The sequence below is a fragment of the Montipora foliosa genome, chromosome 5 (assembly GCF_036669935.1).
Source record: "Montipora foliosa isolate CH-2021 chromosome 5, ASM3666993v2, whole genome shotgun sequence".
NCBI classification, from domain to species: Eukaryota; Metazoa; Cnidaria; class Anthozoa; order Scleractinia; family Acroporidae; genus Montipora; species Montipora foliosa.
Window position 1 is genome coordinate 43,969,306 of NC_090873.1, and position 20,619 is coordinate 43,989,924.

Sequence of the window (20,619 nt, forward strand, 5' to 3'; positions counted from 1 at the left end):
CATAGGAAGGGGACGGGAGAGAAAACGTATTTTTCGTATAAGCAGAAAAACCCTTTTTTCAGAAAAAAAAAAAGCAAACAAAACAAAACAAAAAAACATGCTTCTATCAAGTAATATGAGGAAATTTTGAATGCGCTTATTGCATAGAGATGAAGAGCTAGACTTTCGTAGTAAGAGGACAGGTAATCTTTAAATATAAATATCGTTATTCTCTTATTTACATTATTATACCGTTTCTTTGACACGAGAATTACAGTGAAATGAAAGCATCTGTTTTGTCCTTGACCAATGCTGTAAGATTATTTTTCATTAAAGTGTTAGGGTTCGCACGCGATCCACGCATATCTTACTTTGCCTGGTTTTTTGCGGTTATTTAAGTGGTAAATACTTTACGTTCGTTTGAGCGAAGCGAATTAGAACGTAACATGAAAAACTGACATCAATTTGTTAAATTTATTCGGGAAAGGAATAAGCGTATATGGAGACTTCGTTTGATTGGCTCCTGTGATGAGGTTTCAAATATCACCCGAGTCGACAATATAATCTGAAGGCACCGTACAGTGCCTTTTAGATTACCCACAATCCCACATTGAACTATACCCACAATTCTCGAGGCGTTCTTTCCTTGCCTTCGTGTAATCTACAATGTTGTTGAGGAATTAATTTTTTTGGAGATCGGTCAAGATGTGACGAAAACTTTTATGGTGAAAAAACAATCAGAATCTCCCAGCTTTGCTGAGGACAGAAAATGAGCGATGAACCGATTGTGGATGTGAAGGATCGCCGAGAAAACGGCACCGGTCAGTGCAGAGTGTTTCCGTACAGTTTTTAAGTGACTCGATGAACAAATTACGCTAATGAATTTTGATTTCCTGGTTATTTCCTAACAGCTGCTTTAAACGATGGTCACGAAGGGGCTAGACCACCTGATGTCAAGAGATTTCAGCGAGAAATCGAGGAATTAAGCGAAAGAATTCGGGATGACGAAGCCAAACTTGTATCCACTCGATTAACCCCATATTCAAATAAGAACACTTGTTGCTGCTTAAATAAGGTTCAGATTGTAGAAAATAGACCAGCTTAGTTTGTTTCATATGTAGACTAAAAATTGGACAAATCTTGTTGTGTTGTTGAATCGTGGAAAAACATTCTTAACACTTAAGAAGAAATTCCTTGAAAAGCAAACAATGTCCAGCTCAGCTGGTAATTTCAAGGCCGGCCCCGCCATCGACAGAGACAAGTTGCTCGGTGAACAGTGTGAACTCCGTGCACAAAGAGAAAAGGTCATCCGAGAAAGAAAACAGTTTGATGTGGAGCTAAAAAGCTTAAACATGCAAGTTCAGAAAAAGGTCAGTGGATGCAGATACTGTATTTTATAATCCAAACATTTACTCGACAGTTTATATTCAAGCTGATGATCATGACATGAGCTTATTATTATGCTTGTTTAATGTTCAAGTCCTTAAGTAATTACCGGTCTCTGTTTTCTTTCAACACAAAATATAAGCTCAAATTTGATCATTTTCAAAATAAGAAACCGCTTAAATGAATCAACGTATTTGAAATTAATTAATGTTAATCACATTCGACAAGTCAGAAATGAAGATGTAGTAGACTTATTTTTGGAACTGGAAGGTTCCTTGACAAAAATTTGCAGCAGCTCTCGTAACCTGCTATTGTAAGCAGCTTCTATTGTTTTGAAGTCTAAGTCATTGTTCAGTCTTGTGTTTTTGGCTTAGGTATTGAGCCAATCACATTGTAGTCGTTACAATGTGGCCTGGGTTCGATTCCCAGACTTGGCGTCATATGTGGGTTGAGCTTGTTGGTTCTCTACTCTGCACCGAGAGGTTTTCTCCGGGTACTCCGGTTTCCCCTCTCCTCAAAAACCAACATTTGAATTGATTTACTTTCATTGTTAATTTCTGTTTACAGTGTCCCTAATTAGCGCTCCAGCACTAGAACGACTAGACACTTAATTAAATAAAGTTCCTTTCCTTTCCTTTACAAGAGCTGCTGCATGTCTCAAACTTTGGGTAATGACTTCCAACTATAGGCCTAGCCTGGGACCAGGCTCCGCAGTTGGGGTTACGGAGCAAAAAGGAACGTGGAGCCCCTTCCCTTGCCTAGTCCTCCGCTTGAATCACTTTTCTCCAACTGCAGAGCCTGGTCCAAGGCTACTCTTGGCCCAGTCTCGGCACTCTTGTTGTCAACACTGGGGGACTGCGAAGATCCCAACATTGTTCCAGTAGGGTATGGAGTTCCTGATGTTGCAGTCTATATTTGCAAGCATATTGTTGTTCTAAAGCCTGCCAGGATTAGCTGAAAGGGTTTCTGCGGAAGTGAGACAACAAAAACAAAACACAGCTGTAACTCAGGCTTTTTTTGGTGCTGGAACATTCACAAAGAAGAACATGAGTGTAAGGTATTATGTTCTTTTCCTGTAAGTTGTCGTTCTCCCCTGCCACTTGATGCAATGGCTTAGCTAGTTTCAACAAAATTAATAAATCTTCACAAAATCGCAAATGTGGTTCATTAAAATGTGCTTCCAATGCTTCCGTGGTGTAACTTGTATGTTCAGTTGTTATAGCGACCAGATACATGTATTAATACTCTGTCACTTCACAGAATGATGAGTGTACCAAGCTGCAAGCAGGTTTACGATACAAATCTGAGGCAAGGATTGATGATGCTGTTAGGTGTGTACTTTGTACTTTATAACAGTTGATAACAGCTGCATTAAGCTAAGGAATGGATTGGTGTCAAGAAAGTCCACAGGCTCCTAAATGTGACAGGCACCTTGCTAGGTAGCACATATAGAAAGCACTCCTTTGGAAACAAAGGGCTTGGAAGAGAATTCTTAGTATTCTGGCCTTGTAAAAATTGAAGAAAGAGATTGAGAGGATGCTCAACAGAAAACCTCACTGCTTAAAGGTAGAGAAATCTACACGCAAGTTTGGAGCTTTTTGTTTGCAGCGTAACACGTGAACACTGCTTCTGACAGGGTGTGCAGTTGCAAGACCGCACAAGTTGGTTAAACCCCCCAATGCTGACAGTTCTTAAAAATCTGCAAAATCCCACATGATACTGAGCGATGTGCTGAGAGGTTTTATAACTACACGTTTTCCTGTTTATAGCCAAGATTTCTAGAACCTTTTCAAGCGATTTTCAGACCATTTCCTTTCCGAAAAAACCTTTGTTTTCGCATTTGTCAAACAGTTTTGTTGAACGTTGATAAAAAAATATATACAAGGCGTTCTTTGTAGCTCGGTTCCACTTCATTGGCACGTTATTTGTTTAGGTTCTAACTTGAACCATTACGAGGAAAATATCAAGCTATGTAAATCATGATGTATGTCAATTCCTACTGAAGGAATTTCACAATGATACAGACATTAAAAGGTATGGAACAATAGACCATTTTACAGTTGTGGCTAAGTTACCAGGCCTAACAATGGAAGCAAGGCTGCCGGTGACCCTGTTTTGATACAAACCTTCATGCTTTTGTAATGTTAATATGGACTAATTAGCGTTACAACAACACAATTTACATGATAAAAGCAGTGAGGTCTGTATCAATGCAAGGTCACCGGCAGCCTCGCAGCCATTCATAGGCTTGGTCGCTGAGCAAACAACTGTAAAATGGCCTATTGATATGTGAGATGACCACGAACAAATAAATGCTCACACCATAACAACTGGCATGATAGTGTAAGTGTTAAATGTATTCCTCAAGTAGCCTATTTTGATCAACAAGGATTTTTTGAGACTTTTTATTGAGAATAAAAATTATGGTAGTGAAAAAACAAACGAAAAATGTTTCGACCGTGCATTGGTCAAGCCTATATATTTTGTATACAAAAACATTTTTGAAATCTCGCATAATTCATCGCACAATTTAAGTTCGTTCCCACACAATTTTATCTTTTTTCCTGCACCCTGTCAGAAGCCCTGCTTAAATAAAGACCAGTACCTTTCTAGGTGAAGAAACGCTGTGAGCCAAAACCAATCACTGTGAACCTTTGAAACTCATTCGATTACTTTACTAACCAGTACTTAGTGCCAGCGATGTAATTGGGGAGGAGTGGGAGCTATGTTTGTCCCACAATTTGCTTGCTTCTACAGGGCTCGAAATTGCGACCAATACAGTCGCATTTGCGACTAAATTTTTTTCTTTGCGACTAAAATATCTGGAGAAGTCGCAAATTTGCGACTTGTTGTCACCTTCTCTCTTTCGAAACAAAAGGGTTAGCAGTTGCCACTTTGCTGCTACTTTTGCTAAAATAAATAAATAAATGATAAAATTATTTTGTTTCTCGCTGTGAATTTTCTCTGAAGATAGCGTAATTGTAGAGTAATTATTGCGATGTTACGTGCACAGCTCAATTCCTTCGATCATTCGCCATTTTCAGCGGTTTCTTTACACACAAGTATTTGGGGCTCATATTTTTTTTTTGCTAAACCGCTGACAACACAATGCAGCGCGGCGATTTTGCGACTAAAATTTGCAAAATTGCGACTAAATTTTCTTATGTTATCGCAAAATGCGACTAGATTTTTTCGTTAATTTCGAGCCCTGTAATCTAGTCTTCAGCAAATAGCGAATTGAACTGATGACGCTCACAATCTCATGGTAATCGGCTGTGATTGGTACATTTCGTTGCTGCATCGCCCTGGTAAAAGCTCAGTTGAAGGAGACAAGCAATATTATTGTGATTCATAACTAATTATCTTAATATTATATTAATAATTATATTTTTTTATCATGCTAGGAAGCTGTGAATGGCAACGATTGCAAGTTATGCCTTGCCTTAACATGCAATGGTCAAGGGTAGAACATATGGCAAATGCAAAATTTGCATTTGATGCAACCACTGCTTGTTTAAGTTTTTTTCCTCCCTGCTCTGTGTGTCCCTGTGCAGAAGCAAGTGCTCTTTTAAGTTTCACAGCTTCCTTCAGCTGCTAAAAAGCAAAAAAAAAAAAAACAGTTCATTCAACAGTTCCAATATTTGACATTTCATATACATGTAATCTTAATTCACTGATTTACTTATTTATTGTAACATTTTCAGGAGGCTGGAACATCAGGTGCAAGCTCAACAGCTGAAAATTGTTGAGGAGAAGAGACTAGTTTCTGAAATCGATAGATTAAAGCGTTCAAAAAGAAATCTCAAGTAGGTAGAAATGGAGTTACTGTTAAGCTTACAAACTATTTTTGTTGATCTGCGATTTCAGCCCCTGGACAAGCCTTTATGTACATGTACTGTAACAAGATTTGAGGCTGGTTTCCTCTTCCAAGTTCATTGGGCTTGTTATGCAATCTTTTCATTGCAGTGATGAAGAGAAGAGAGAGCAGTTACAAGCCAAAACACTTTTTGTGTATGGGGCTACAATCTGGGTTGGTCAGAAAAGGATTCTTTTAAGGATTTTAAAATTTACTGTGTGACTGCTTGAACTACTCAGTACTGGTATATAAATTTTACTCTTTATCAATCCTGTCAGATCAAAAAAGTCATTGGGGAAGAATATTATTGATTTTTTTGCTTCAGATATGCATTTATGTGAGTACCTTAGTGAGAGGACGTGGTGCTCTCAAAAACCTGATATTAAAAAATGATTTCAACTTTTGAGAAGTTATTAGTCTGATAGGCTGGACTACAGTATCGGTAATTCATTTTTTAAAAACGCATTCACTTCGCCATGATGGTAGCTACGAGAAAGGAGAATGTACATGTAAATCGTGAAAACAGGAGCCGTTACATGTATATTAATTACCCCCCCCCCCCCCCCCCCCCCGATCATGAGAGGCTACTGTGTAGGAGGTGTTTTGGATTGAGCCCAAGCCAGACCAATGCTTGGGGGGGGGGGGGGGGTGTTCCCTTTGACTCCAATCATCTAGGATAACTACTATAATGAAGTGCAGGCTCTGTTTTGCAGCCTTTATTAGTAAAAAAATTGTGTGACACATTAACAAACCCATTCTCTGTTTACAAAGAGGAAGTGAGCATCCAGGCATCCTGTGGACAGCCACTTTTGGAAGAAATTCAAGGAAAATTAATTTCATCTCTTATACTTTTTTGGGAAAACAAGCCGCCTGGGTGGCCAGTTTCCAATGTCTGGCTAAAAGCCTACTGTGAGGTACAAGGTAGTCACCAGTGTTGTGGCCTGGCCTTGATCTGATCTGGACAGGAGATTCTTCACTTCCCTTGTTGATTAAAAACAGCATGAAACAAATAATATGTGCAAATCCCATATTATACACGGTAAGCCCCATTGACGGCATCAGTCCTGAAGAGATTTGAGAACTCAACTCAAACTTTCAATATACATTCATTTGGTACTGTTTAAAAATATTGTTTGGTGGAAATATACATACATGTATATACCAGTAATTATGCACGGTACATGGTATGTATGGTTGCTGGTCTCTCAAGTGAGTACTCTCTTTTGATATGGGACATTGTTCCTTTTGGGCATGACCAAATCTCTCTCAAGGTAATTTTTTTGCATTTTTTCCCACTTTTAGTGACTATTTGGAGCTTAAGCAGCACGTTGAGCAGCTGCGAAACAAACAGTCAAGACTCAGGGGACAAAGAGATGTGAGTCTACCTAGAATAAACATTTATTTGTAAAAGTGAAATTTAGCCATTACCAACAAATACATCTTAGAGAGGTGACAAAGCAACGAAAGAGACCCAAATGACTTTTAAAACATTATAACAACCCCTTTTTTTCCAAGAAATACAGTAGATAAACAATTCACAGTGTAGCTTAGTGACCATGCATGTACTGTACACAGGGTAATATGAGTATTCTGATCAAGCAGAGTAACTAGAGTGTAGGTCTATTTGCAAAGCAATAAAAATTATCCAGTTGCAATAATTACATGTATGTTAAATCTGTTGGTGTGTTGGGAAATCAAGACTGTTGTGTGTAGCTAACCACAATGGAAAATCATGGTAAAATGAAAGTGCTACTGCTTTTTTATGAGGGAGTCACTATTTTTCCAGGTCTTCGACATCCTTTGTGTTATGCCAGGGATGGCACCAGGATTTTTCAATCTGGGTCCTGGGACCCGCATGTTCAGCCAAATTGGGGTCTCAAGCATTTTTTGGGGGTCCCAAAATCTTGGTGAGCCTCTGCGAGAAAAAGAGTATGTTTTAAATTATGAGAAAAAGGAGTAACCAACTTGGAATTAATATTGACGCATATGCATAGGACCGGCCGACAAAGGCTTTTTCTAGAGCCGTTACATTCATTCCTGGACAAGAACTCTGTTAATGAAAGAGCACCCTTTCCAAGGGTTTACGCATCACTGGTTTCCTCCCTTAGGAGCAACGAACAGTGACGTCTTTTGCTATATATTTGCATTCAGTGACTTGCAGAGTACATTCCTCTGAAGAAGACCGCAGAAGGCGGTCGAAAATTTAGTTTTAACCTTTTTAGATGTTTTAAACCCCATTTCTTAGAACTTCAATTATGATCACAGATCGCTCCAACAGTTTTACAAACAACAGAATATACTGACAAATCAAAGCAAGTTGTTTGTTATTTAAGTCAGTGCCTTGCGTCCTAGGACGCATTAAAATTTCGATGTACATGTTTTGGATTTTATTTGCGTAAAAATGCACGATTTCTGCGTTAACGCGATCCCTGAATGCCTCATACTATGTACAGTGATTAGTATTTTTTTGTTAATGATTGTTAGGATTGTGTTAAAAGAGTGAACCGTTTGAAAGCAAGGGAAGAAGAAGTAAAGAATCGACTAGAATCAGGTGCAGATACCAACACAGTGGAAGAGGCTCAAAAGAGTCATCATGCTGAACAGTTAAAGCAAAAAGAAGAACTTAAAAAAGGTATCTTTGATCGAGGCTGGTGATAACTACAGTATAATAGCACACTAGCTAGGTCACCTGCAATGGTGATATCACCCATTGACTGGATGTCGATTTTTTATGAGGGGTATAACCAGCGTATCTGCAAAAAAAACCCTCGAGTTCGGTTGAGATCGAGTGAGAATCAGCCCACATGTAATTGCGGAGGTGAGAAGTGCTGGCAGTGACCACTACATACGCCAGACCTGACTTCCCAGGGTGTACACACACATGGCAGTGTTCCAGATAAGAGTCGGGTCTCGGGTCATTAACCTGACAAACAAGGCTTCCTGACCCGACAGATGAAATGTAAATATTCAGTCAAATATTACAACAAAATTAAAAAACGAAAGACGGAAGTTTCTCAGCGAAAAGTACATTGTAAAACTCTGAAAGCGACGAACGACTTAACATCCCGAAAGACGGCTGTGAAGGAGACTACATTCTTCCCTGTAGTTCATTCAATGCAAACAAGAACCTTGACACAAGGTGCTGACGTGTACCTTTGTGGTTTGCCTAGCATTGATTATGACCTTCCCCTTGCTTCCTCGAAGTCAGAGGCTGCAGAAATGTTGGTGTTTTTACGATCGATTATCATGAATCTTTCGCTTAGAATTCGAAATTCAGAGTTTTATACAAAAACTATGTTATTTTTTTCTTCATCTATCTTTTGGCTTGCCTTTTATTGCTAACTCCCGGCTTTTGCGATACTTTTTGGTGCAAACGTAAAGTCAAAAAAAGTTTTTACCTGACATCAGATTAGACTGCAAAGAAGAGGAATTATGAAGCGGAAACAACATGTTCAGTCCTTCCTTAATGTGTAGAACAAACGTTTGTGTAGTGCAACTGTAATACATGCATGACGTACAGGAAAACGTCCGTCAGAGCAATTTGCAGTGAGCTTTTTGTAGACTATTTCACTTAAAGAAGAAATAAGAGAGTTTTACTCAAGAGCGTGTTTTGTCATAGCAAGCAAGCAGACTCTTCCGTTGAAATGGTGCGCAGTTGAAATATAGCCCCTATATTTCCGACCTATATTTCGTCCACCATTTTCAAAGAGCCTGCTTGCAGGCTAGTTTTGTTATCTTTGCACTGAATTTATTACCAAAACTTAGAAAAGTAAAATTCAACGCGTGAACATGTGAGCCAAAGGGCCACTGCTGGCACGACGTCTGGGTGACCCCTCAAATGGTCTACATGACCCCCCACTTGATCAAATTAACTGGAACACTGCATGGGGTATTCTCCTGAAGATAGTCACCCATCCAGAAAATAGAAAGGAATTGATAAGAGTAAATAAATGCATGACTTGTAATAGGCAGTGATTTTTAACTACATGTAGGCACTCTTTATCCCTACAGAATTATTGAATACCTTTCATTCTGGCAAAAATGTCCTAGGTAACTGACATTATGGGTGTTTTTTCAAAAGTAGCTGATTTTTTACATGTGACCCAACATTATCAAGAAAATAAGTGCTCTATATTTTTTTGGCTGGTTTGCTTTTGGTTTCCTAGAATTGTAAACATGTACATGTAACATGTGCAAAAAGTTGTTGGATTATTTGTTACAACATACTGAGTCGCTCAGCACTATGGCAGAGACAAGTAGTAGCAACTCCCTCTCAAAGAGGGTATTTTGTGGCCATCAGTTCAAATCTGTGATTTCATAAACACTTTTCTTTATTAATTATGAAGACAGCAAAACTGTCTTGTTGTTTCCTCTTGAAGCCATCAAAATAGAAGATGTTGCGTGTCTTAACCCTTTCAGCCCCGATAGTGCCAAATGGCACTTATAGATTTTACTCTGTCTAACGCCAGACGATTTTACTCGTCAATGGGGAACCCCTCGGGGCTTAAAGGGTTAAGCTAACAGCGTGAAAAAACTATGTCCCCGTTTAAGAAGATTACTGTAACCAGACGGACATGTACCTGCATGTCGTTCTCATTATTATTTTCTTTGTGTATTCATGTCACCATGGTTCCAATAATGGCAAAGCTCCTCCGTCTCTTATATATTAAGCCCCAACAACCCACAATAATTGTGAGAGTGAATTAACAAAATATTATTCGCCCTTAAATTCACTCTAATGAAGGGCTAGCACTAAAAATATCTGCTTACAGAAAATTTATCGACATCGTTTGAAAAAGCCAACTTTTGTGTTTTTTTTTTCAAGTTCAAGTTCAAGTTTATATAGCATACAGTGTATTTCCCCCTCCCTTAAAATGTTACATTGGTTACCCATTAAATTTCGCATTCAGTTTAAGATACTGCTCATTACTTTTAAGGCAATCCATGGTCTTGCACCAGCGTATTTAATTGAATTGATCACCCTTAGGACTCAGTGTACATATAATCTTAGATCTACTAATGAGCTTCTTCTTCAGCCTCCTCGAGTAAAAACTCTAAAGACATTAGGTGATCATAGCTTTGTAGCGGCTGCACCAGCTTTATGGAACAAATTACCATGTGCAGTCCGCCATTCTCAAAACGTACAAACATTCAAGAAAGCCCTTAAGACTCATTTATTTCGGAAAGCTTATAATTTACAGAATATCTGATCAAGTATGAATTTATAGTTGCTATTATGCAATTTTATAGTTGGAATATTAATTAGCTTTAGATTTTTCCATTTTTCATGTAACTGATTTGATTGTAAATAGTAGAATTCTAGTTTTTGTCATTGTAAAGCGCACGAGAGCATCTTCTCATGTATCATGCGCTATAGAAGCAATAAAATTATTTATTATTATTATTATTCTATTCTAGGCATGTAGTGTTTTTATCTATATAAATATGTACGAAGAAGTCTTAAATTACTAAACTAATTAATTAAATGATTAAAAGCAAAAAGATAAAATTAATAACCAAAACAAAAAAGACGAATTAATTGATATGGACATTTTAAGAGAATAACGGAAAATGAGTCTCAACATACTGAATTACTGGTATGATGACAAAGTTTATCTCTATTCAGCTAGAAGAGGTAATTTTCACTCTCCAATGATGCATCGTTACAGTTTTTCTAGAAACAATCCCTGTAATTCATCCCAATACTAGGGAGCTTCACCCTATAAGGCCTGAGGGGCCCTCCATTGACAAGTAAAATCATCTGGAATTTGAGTGAAATAAGTGGCCTTTGGGAGTCAAAGGGTTAGCAAGGAGAATGACAACAAACTACAAGTTAGAATGCCATGAATCAGTAGGTTTTATGGGCGTAACCAAAGCCTACATGTATGCATGCCCCACATGTGCATTTTATGTTTTTGTTATGTGACATTTCTTAGCCATTCTCTCCTTGATAGTGACACGATATGGCCGAATTTGAGATTATGTGAAGGGTACAAGCACCTGGCCATAAATTCTCAATTTTCTCCAACCATCCACTGCATTCTTACCAGTTTTCTGTTGATACACACTTTCCATGCTGAGCGACTATTATTACAAAGATGGGAACTAGTAATCTTTTATCACTGGATAACATCATTGTAGCCGTCCTCATTGTCCTTGCTCAAGCTTTCAAATGGTCCTGTCCAAGAGGACTTGACTTCAGTGAACAAACAGGAACCAGTGCTGACCCTTCGTGCATGTTGTACACTATGGGGTGCAGTGAGTGATCAGTTAACCCTTTCGCCCCCAAGGAGTCCCTCACTGACAAGTAAAATTGTCTGGAGTTATCTAGTACAAGTGTCACTCTTGGAATGAAAGGGTTAAGTATTGCTTGATAGTGCTAAAGCCTACAATTAAAAATGCTAGCTAAGTTGAGATTACTAGAGAAATATACTGGTTAGCAAGAAACTCACAGAGCTCAAGGTCATTATGATTTTTCCCCCTCCCCTCCCCTAGTCCTATGGACTACACATGTACCGGTACATGAAGTTTGCAGGATCCAGTTTGAAATTCAAAAACTTTATCACTATTCCAGGGGCCAACCCCATTCTCCTCCTCAAGCTTAGGTGGACATAATATTTTAACTATAACTAATTTTTTTTTCTATTCTATGAAATATCTTTAAGGGCTAACTGAGCTTCGGACCAAGAGAAAGCTCTTGACAGAAAATCTTGAAAAGGAGAAAAACGAGTATCATGCAGCTGTCAAAGAGATGAAAGCTCAAAAGCAACGGGAGGAGCTTGCAAGGAGAAAAAATGAGAAACTTGTCATTCTTAAGGAAATGTAAGTACCTCACTTGTAAGTACTAGTAGGTGACAGATTTATAAATATTGCAAACAGAGGTCACACTCTAAGTTTATTATTGGGTGGTTATGTCTCAAAATCAAGAAACCTGGATTTATTAAGTTTTTGCAAAGATGGATGAAATCCCCAGTGATAGTAGTACAGCAGTACTTTAGAGCGAGTTTCCATCAAGTGTCGTAAAACCAAAACCAAAGCAGTTACTTTGGCCAATAAGAAAGGACGGAGACAATCCGGTAAGCCAATCAAAACTCAGAAGTAATTACACATAGTTGACACAAAGCACGCGTGAGCCACGATTGGTTTTGGTTTCACTCCTGATTGGTTGAAAAAATGGCACAAGAACTTTGAACCAATCACTGAGTAAAGTAGTCATAAACCAAAGCAATTCGCTAATTACTTTCGACACTCAATTGAAAACCGCTCTATTTGAATGTACATGTACATCATTAGGGATTTGTAAATATAGGTGTTTGAGTGACGAGGAAATGAACGTGTTATGAAATGCAAGTCTGTACATACATACATACCTACATACATACATACAGTGTACAAGAACTCTATGGCTGTCCAATGACTTGGAAGCTTTGCCAAGGGCAGAATTATTTAATCCATCCTAGCAATCTTAAGCTTGGTTAACTGTTTCAATTTGTCTATTGTAAATAAATAAAATACATGTAATAATGTAAACCTAAAATAAATCAGGGCACTTACCAGTAATTTCCACTAAATGTTTCTCCCATGTCATCTAATTCCCAGTTTGGCTTAATACTTTGAAATGCACTGTTCTGTATATCCAGAAATACGCGTGTTTCAATGCTGGCCAATTTTGTAGGGAAACAGTAGTCACATCATGTCATGTGGCAGACTGTAGCTGGTGCCTGAAGGCTTCACCTACTTTGACAAAAAGTGGAGTGTCATGGTTGTGAAGTTTTGTTGTGTGGGGAAAAGAATGCGAGATTAAAAGACTTTAGTGTGAAAGAATATCATTATTACTGGTAGATTGTATTCTTATAGAATGAAGAATGCAGTCCTTTGAAAAGGTGAAATTATACAAGAGACAATATTAAAGGGTTTATCGTGATATTGTATGCACTTCTGGACATTACATACATGTATACAATGTAGCTGTTCCAGACTGCATTTTATTTTCCCGAGAGAAAAAAATGTGAAAAATGTATAATACACGTACATGTGCAAGTCACGGCTTTCCTCTTCTCATTTTATTCCTGTTTAGGGAAAGCAACAGGGGTAAAAAAAAGCCATATGAAAAGGAGTATGCACTTTGCATCACTCTGATCGGCCATTTTGAAAAGATGCTTGATACTTTTCCTCATTTGCCTGATGCGGTGGCATCCTCTGGTGCAGAGAAAGAACCAAGCTTATCCCCAAGAACTGGTACGTCATCTACATCTACCACAGGTTTTACCTTTTTGTAAAGGAATGCTGTATACATAATTATTGCCAGACTGGCTATTAATTCACATTGTCAAATTAGGGCATATTGGTATGTTAATAATGAGATAAAATTTATTGTTATTTTTGTGAGATCTTGCAAATTGAATGCAAAGAACAAGGCTTGTGAATACTAAGAAGCCATTAGGAGTTTCAATAAAATTTTAAGTTAGAGTTTTGACTGTTTGAAAGAATCTGTCTTTAATTACTTCAGTTTAATTAGGGAAAAAGGTAGGCGACTTCTCTGAGTCAATGCTTTTCGTTGGCTATTGGTACTTATTGAAACCAGTGAGCCATATTTGCCTTGTGCAATCAATTGATTGGTATGTCATATACCGCTAGAGGAACAGTTTACATGTGCATTAAGAGTATTATTATTTTCATTTATTGGATTCTGGTTTAGTTTAGAAGGCCTGGAAAAAGATTTTATTTTTTCCGTGATCTTTTGCCTGCATTTATTGTTTAAAGTTTCTATCAATGGCAATTTTTTTTTTCAGATGCAGAATTTTCTGGCTCTGATAGTGAGGGAACTTTTTTGAGACGGAAATCAGCCGCTGATGATCTTGTTGGAGTCTTTGCTGGAAGTGGTAGAATACAGAGAAGAGGCAGCCGGAAGGGAAAGAGGTCTTCAACTAAGGAGGTTAACACAATTTATGTTCTTTTAGGGACTAAAATGATTGTATAGGGACTAATAATAAATGACCAATTAATATATCATTGACATCATTAATTTTGATGTCCCAACCAGAGTTAAAGCAAAGGGTACCGTACTTGTGATTGGCTGATCAGTTCGCTGGTTTAAAGGGGCATTGTCATGCTAAATTTGCTGTTTTTAGGTCAGAAGTGGGTAAGTGGGTAAACGTGATGAGTAATATTGTGTCACCAAATTTGACCATTCTTTATTGTTATAGTAGAATTATTATATCAAGAACTGCAGATACGATTTTATTTATTGTTTACATATTTAGTACAATAATTTTTAATGTTATTTCCCTTTTTTTTAATAGGCCCCTCGCAAGCTAAATCTGCAGCTTGAAGTTGTGGAAAATTTGTTAGCTCTGCATTTGTCACCGCCCAGTTCTGTTGCTGATCTTCCAAAAGTTCTTGAAGAGCTGCAGGCGAAGAAGGCAAGCCTATCAATCAATATTAATGCTAAACTTAGAAAATTCTCAACAAAAGAAAGATTTCAGGATATTAGTATAGGTAATCGCATGATGTCAAGTGCAATTTGGAAGAAATAAGCAGAAGTAATTTTTTTCAAGGAGGACCAAAATTGTACGAGTCTGTAGGGCAAGTGCAATTTGTAATCTTTGAAAAAATGTACAAGTGCTTTTTTATTCCAAATTGCACGAGAAAAATTGTGTGATTACTTGTTAATGATATGCATGGAAAAATTCGAGATGGTTAAGCAATATCACGCAATTAGGGAAAAATTGCGCCATCCCGGGCACCACTTGATTTGAAAAGAAAAGATTTGATTGCTTCTGACCAAACCTTATTGTTTATTAGCCAATCATAATCCAGAATTTCGACGTGTAATTTGCACTGGTGCATTACACTTTTTGCACTGTGTTACACTGGAACTGCACTACTCTCAGCCAATCAGAATTGAGTAATTTTTTCATGAATATTATTAAACCTTTAACCCCTGAAGTGGCGCCTATTGACAAGTAAAATCCTCTGGCGTTAGACAGATTGAAATACATAACTATCACTCTTACAGGAGGGAGAGGGTTAAAGGGGGCATAGTTCTTGAGTGGACCTACAATAGATGTTGTCAATTGATTCACCCCAGAAGCGGCTTCCATTGGCAAGGAAAATCCTCTGGTGTTAAACAGAGTAAGATCTGTGAGTATCACCCTCAAAAGGGTTAAAAAGCAAATCTTCAAACAACAACAAACAAACTAATAGTCAGTGCTGTCTTAACCATTATTTCTCTCTGGGAAGTGATTGTTATGTAAATTCTCCTCACATTTTCAATGAAATGTCAGTCACAGGTATTGAGAATGAAGAACGTTATCAGCGTAAAGGGGCACTCAAGTTTTAACCTCATCGGCTGTTTTTTTTTTTAAGTTGACCGCTTACTAGGTACTGGTTTTCCATGGGATCGCAGGCTCAAGCCAGGTTAACTTATTGTAAGAATAAATAACACGGGAGCTCCACTTTTAGGCTTGGCTAAATGATTAGCCGCCGTGGAAGTTTAAGGTAATTGGTTGACAAAAAATATATTTTTCTGAATATTGCAGAATTTTTGTGAGAATGCCTCAACTTCACATGATGTTTTGCCAGCTTCAAATAACGACTCAATGACACCAATAACAGAAGAAGTGGCTCCTGAATTCCCGAGTTTATTGGTCACAAGCAGTGACTCAGAAAATTCTAAAGACGTCATCCCAAGTGAAAGTGCTTTGGCTGCAACAAATGACCAAGTACAAGCATGTGTATTGGCCGAATCGAGAGGTGATGGTTCAAATAGCTTTGTACAAGTAATGAAAGGAGAAACTTCAGACCTTTACAGTTCAAAGCTTCAAAAAGGGTGTGCTAAAGACAACAGTTCTTTTGGCACTGAGAGTGCTGTTATTGACACTTGCAGTCGTAAAAAAAACTTGGAGGAATCGGCTTGTCAGAAGTTAATAAATAGCGCCAATGAGCTTCTTTCTAAAGAAGACAATACATATAGCTCAGATTTTTCAAGTCAAGTTGCTGTGCATAACATTATGTCAAACTCTGCGAAAAATGACGAAGACAAAGGTTTCGGTCCCATTGATATTATGGAGAAAGATGGGCGTCCTGTGGAGGAAGGCAGAACCCCTGAACCACCACATAAGGATACGCCTGCTTTACAAGAGGCAGTGTCAATCTCCACAGAACATGGCAAAGGTGGTGCTGAGGGGGACGTCCGTGACAATGAAATTAATCAGGAAGACAGAATGCTATTTAACGAATGTAATGCAACAGGAGGTGTAAGTCCAAATTCACTTTCTTTGGCAGAAGCTATGTCAAACTCTGCTGAATCAGAAAATCATAAAACCTGTCCTGAAGACGAGACTGGTCACAGCAAAATGAAACCAATAAATGAGCGACTTATTGAAGCGTGCAAAACTTGTTCAGCAACACAAGGCGGGTTTGGATTGGAAGAGTCGAGACGTGAAGACAAAGGTCGTGATAAAGATGAATTTCGTAACAGTGATATCGTGCAAGATGATGTGCTGTGGAATAACGCAGGTGCTGTAGGTCAAGAGTTGGGTACTTTGGAAGGCGCCACGTCCAACTACGCCAAAAATGACAAAGGTAGTCTTATGGAAAACGTCCGTGAAATTGATTTTTACCCGAAAGGTGAGATCTGCATTACCAAGCAGTGCAATGCAGTTCCCGAGGTACAAAGTCCTAGCAGTTGTAGGGCTTCTTCTCCTCATAGTAGCAACAAGTTGGTTGACGGCAACAATTTGGATGGCACCTTTGAAAGAAACTCTTTAAACGAGGGCGGAACTATAGTAAAACTGCATTACGAGAAGTGTCCTGCCTAGTAAACAAGTCGTCGATTACCTGGTTTATTTCAAGCCTTTTTTTATTGCTGTAGTCAAGTTCATCATCAGCATCATCATCATCGTCAGTGTTATCTTCATTGACATTAATGCCAATGTTACGCACATAATGGCTATTTGAACCATTGTTTACTCATACATGCACCGTATCCAGTCATGTTATTGTTGTTATTGTCATCATCGTCAAATGACGTTCTCGTAATCTCATTTGCTCAGGGGACATCATCATGCAACCAGCAAGTTAGTTAGCATCATCAACATCAACAACAACATTGTTGTTGTTGTTGTTATTATTATTATTATTATTATTATTATTATTATTATTATTGTTGTGGAAAAATCAAAACCGTGGACTTCTGACCCTAGTAGTGTAATTTCCCCATCACTACTACATATTATGTCTTTCATTACGGTTTTCATATAAAATATCCTGCAGTTTCAATGCCGAAACGAGCAAAAGAATTTTTATTCGTAAATATGAAGCCAGTAGGTCTTATAAACATGAAGATAGAGAAATTATATGACCGGCTACCATTTTGAGTAGGGTCTGTTGAAGATATCAATGACGTCATTGAAGTGGTGAACACAATATCCGCTAGAGTTCTGTATGGTCAGCTGTCGACGAGCTATCGTAATTCTATATCAGACATCGATTGGATTCGTGAAATGAATGCACATGATCGGGTAGGTTAAATTAAACGCTTTGCAATTAGTTGCATTTTTGTACACCAGTGACCGCTTTCGAGCATTTCTCGTTTGCACTTGGTTTGGTTAAAGTGGAATCGCTTTATATGAACAATTGGAAAAAAATTATCTCAAGGTATTTTTTCACTCTTTAACAATAATATATTTTTCGTGTTAAAACTCGAAAGAATGTTGATCAACCTTTCAAGAAGAATGTCGTACTTATCTTCTAAATTGAAGAACACAAAATTTCAAGTGAAATAATTTTTAATGCACCACTAAAAAAACGAAGCTCGCTTGCTTCAAACAATTGCGAAAAAAGTGCACCATGGAAAAGCACAATCATTCCAAGCATAACGTAAGTAAACAAATAAAAATAATTTAAAGTTAAGGCCGTAAGTTCTGCTGGTTACAGAAATAGTAGGATGTGAATGTTAGTAATATGTACACCAAGGTATAGAATACTTGAGCAGTGGACCGAAAGAGTGTTTAAGGTTAGGCGGAGAAAGATTCTAATAGGCGGAAGATGCTAGAAGGTGAATCGTTTTTAGTGCCATAATTTTTGCGCATTCAGTTTACATCCGATACACTGGAATCTGTCCTAGTGGCTAAAGAAGAACCAACCACACGCTGGGATCTGTCTAGCTAGTAGATGAAGAATACATCGGAGGAGTGAAAAGGCGTTCAGTTACTTTTCTCTCTAGTTATGACCTCTTACTCGAGTAAACATTTCTGCATTTACATAAGAGGACAAGATAATTTTGTTTCGCCTTGTCGAATCTTCCCAGTACCAGAATTTTTTCCCGTTAATAATAAACAGCTCCTCACAAGTCAAATAACACGAGCAGCAGTTCGTAAGATAATGAACGAGGGTAAAAGAAGAAAGAATATTGTTATGGGAAGTCGGATGATGGTGAAAATGTTATACGCATTATTTTTTTCTTTTGGTTACCTGCTAGGGGGGTTTTGCTAAAAGCAGGCCCGCGGCCCACGGCCCGTGGATTTACCGCTGGACAAAACGAACTGTGGAAAATCAGGACTGGGCTACCGGGCCGCCGGGCCGTCGCGGGCCGTGCCGCGGGCCGCTGGGCCTTCGGGCCGCTGGGCCGCGGGCCTGCTTTTAGCAAAACCCCTGCTAAGGGTCACTTGGTCCGCCCACTTGGCCTTCGGTGACGTAAACGGCTAAAGCACTTGGCTTGACTGTCCAAGGGGACTGGAAACTAGTAAACTTGTTGAACCCAAACAGTGATATTAGCAAGCTTAAGCACGCGCGTTTTTGAGACGCGGACGGCAACCGGAAGTGCGTTGTTTTCCCTTTTAACCTTTCTTCGCACAAGCACGTATACATTGCTAAGTATCTTTTCTCCATTAGAAATGATTAGTATAAAAATCCGGGAGACGCCACTGTCCTGACGCGAAATGCTCTCTTCCGGTTGCCGTCCGCGTCTCAAAAACGCGCGTGCTTAAGCTCCGTATTGGCTGAGGCCACACTTACCTGTTTTACTTTGGTAAAGGGGAAGTTTGCTTTTTGAATGTGGCCGTCTTTTCACAGTTTACCAGAGGATGTCGCGTTGGCAACGCTTGCAGGATGAAAGCAGAGCTTTCTGTAGTAAGACTTCCTGAATCGATATGCTAATATAATCGCGCGTTTATCTAAACTTTATCTATTTAACCGACAGCTTTTATTGTTACCATGGTTAACACCTTTTACCACACCAAAAATCCAAGTGTGACCTCAGCCATTGGAGTGGTTTTCAAGTGATCTAGAAAGTACTTTGGATTTCAAAATTGCTCCCCTTGGTGGTTGGCGTCAGTTATGACGTCATACGTCGCATTCATCCAGTCAACTAGAACTTGCCCGCTCGCGTTTCCCCGCTCTCATTGGTGGCAGCACGTATTTGCTGTCAAGTTTTGATTGGCTCCTACGGTTGTCTGCTTTTGTTGCGATTGGCGAAACTAATTGTTGTTCTAAATCGTTGCATCAGAGAGGCGCGTTTTTGCTTTGCTGTGTATCATGCTATTCTGGTTGTTTGAATGGTGCGCTTTACCTTGCTTGACATTCCTCGTACAAAACTTTTTTAGCGAGCGTTTTTACCTGTAAAAAGTGTTGTGTAAACCTTCATTTCGTAATTAAGGGTGGGCTGATATCGATACCACATAAATTTTTATCTAGTTTTCGCATCATTGTTCTTTGATTTTTAGTTTTAACGTTTATCAAGACGAAAGCGCATTTGAAACGTTGCTTGTTTTCCCTCGTATTTTTTCTCCAAGCGTTTTTTGGTTTCCCATAAAGATTTGAATGTCAACAGCGGGAATGTTACCTGGGATATCTATTCAAAATGCCGAATATGGTTTTTAGCGTATTTAGTCAATTAATTATATGAATGAATTATGTCGGTCTACCCTTCAAATGAAATTGTCCGTGGGATTAAGGGTGTAGTCATATTTTCATAATCCAAGCTTTTGTAAATAAAGAATGTCACAGTTATGATCTGGGAGTTTTAAGGTGGCTCATACCAGTTTCAACACTTTTAAGAGACCTTGTTATTAGAAGGATTGTCACGACAACACTTTATCACGTAACACTAATGTTATGGCACCATGTGAAACATTAATTATTTCTGAACAAGGTGCAGTCCTTTTTGTGACGTATGAAGTTACCATGGCAACAGGAAAGCCTTGCAGAAACACCCCATATTTTAGCTTTAGTTGCTTATATCTCAAAAACGAACTCGGTGACCCCCATTTTTTATTTCTGAAATATAATCAACATGCCAGGATAAAACTCTGCAAAGTTCAAAAAAATTCTGTGGAGCGGATTCAGAGATACCTTAAATTTTCAATTATTTAAGGAGGCTCTGAATCTGTTCCACA

At 38.5% G+C, this 20,619-nt stretch overlaps 1 protein-coding gene across 1 annotated transcript; it reads left to right on the forward strand.

Moving 5' to 3' along the window:
• The first annotated feature begins 592 nt into the window (after positions 1–592).
• Positions 593–19,924, forward strand: LOC138004319 (uncharacterized). Its single transcript, XM_068850794.1, has 12 exons — positions 593–800; positions 891–997; positions 1,167–1,349; positions 2,626–2,696; positions 5,070–5,171; positions 6,524–6,596; positions 7,706–7,853; positions 11,887–12,043; positions 13,299–13,459; positions 14,014–14,156; positions 14,524–14,643; positions 15,763–19,924. The coding sequence occupies exons 1-12, from the start codon at positions 749–751 to the stop codon at positions 17,041–17,043; spliced, it is 2,598 nt and encodes an 865-aa protein (XP_068706895.1). The 5' UTR covers positions 593–748; the 3' UTR covers positions 17,044–19,924.
• The last annotated feature ends 695 nt before the right edge of the window (positions 19,925–20,619 follow it).

What these genes read in the sequence shown, in the direction of transcription:
- LOC138004319 (XM_068850794.1), top strand. Translation starts at nt 749, where the DNA reads ATGAGCGATGAACCGATTGTGGATGTGAAGGATCGCCGAGAAAACGGC. An exon ending in GGGATGACGAAGCCAAACTT is followed by an intron (nt 998 to 1,166) that starts GTATCCACTCGA and finishes ACACTTAAGAAG; the next exon opens with AAATTCCTTGAAAAGCAAAC. An exon ending in AGGATTGATGATGCTGTTAG is followed by an intron (nt 2,697 to 5,069) that starts GTGTGTACTTTG and finishes TAACATTTTCAG; the next exon opens with GAGGCTGGAACATCAGGTGC.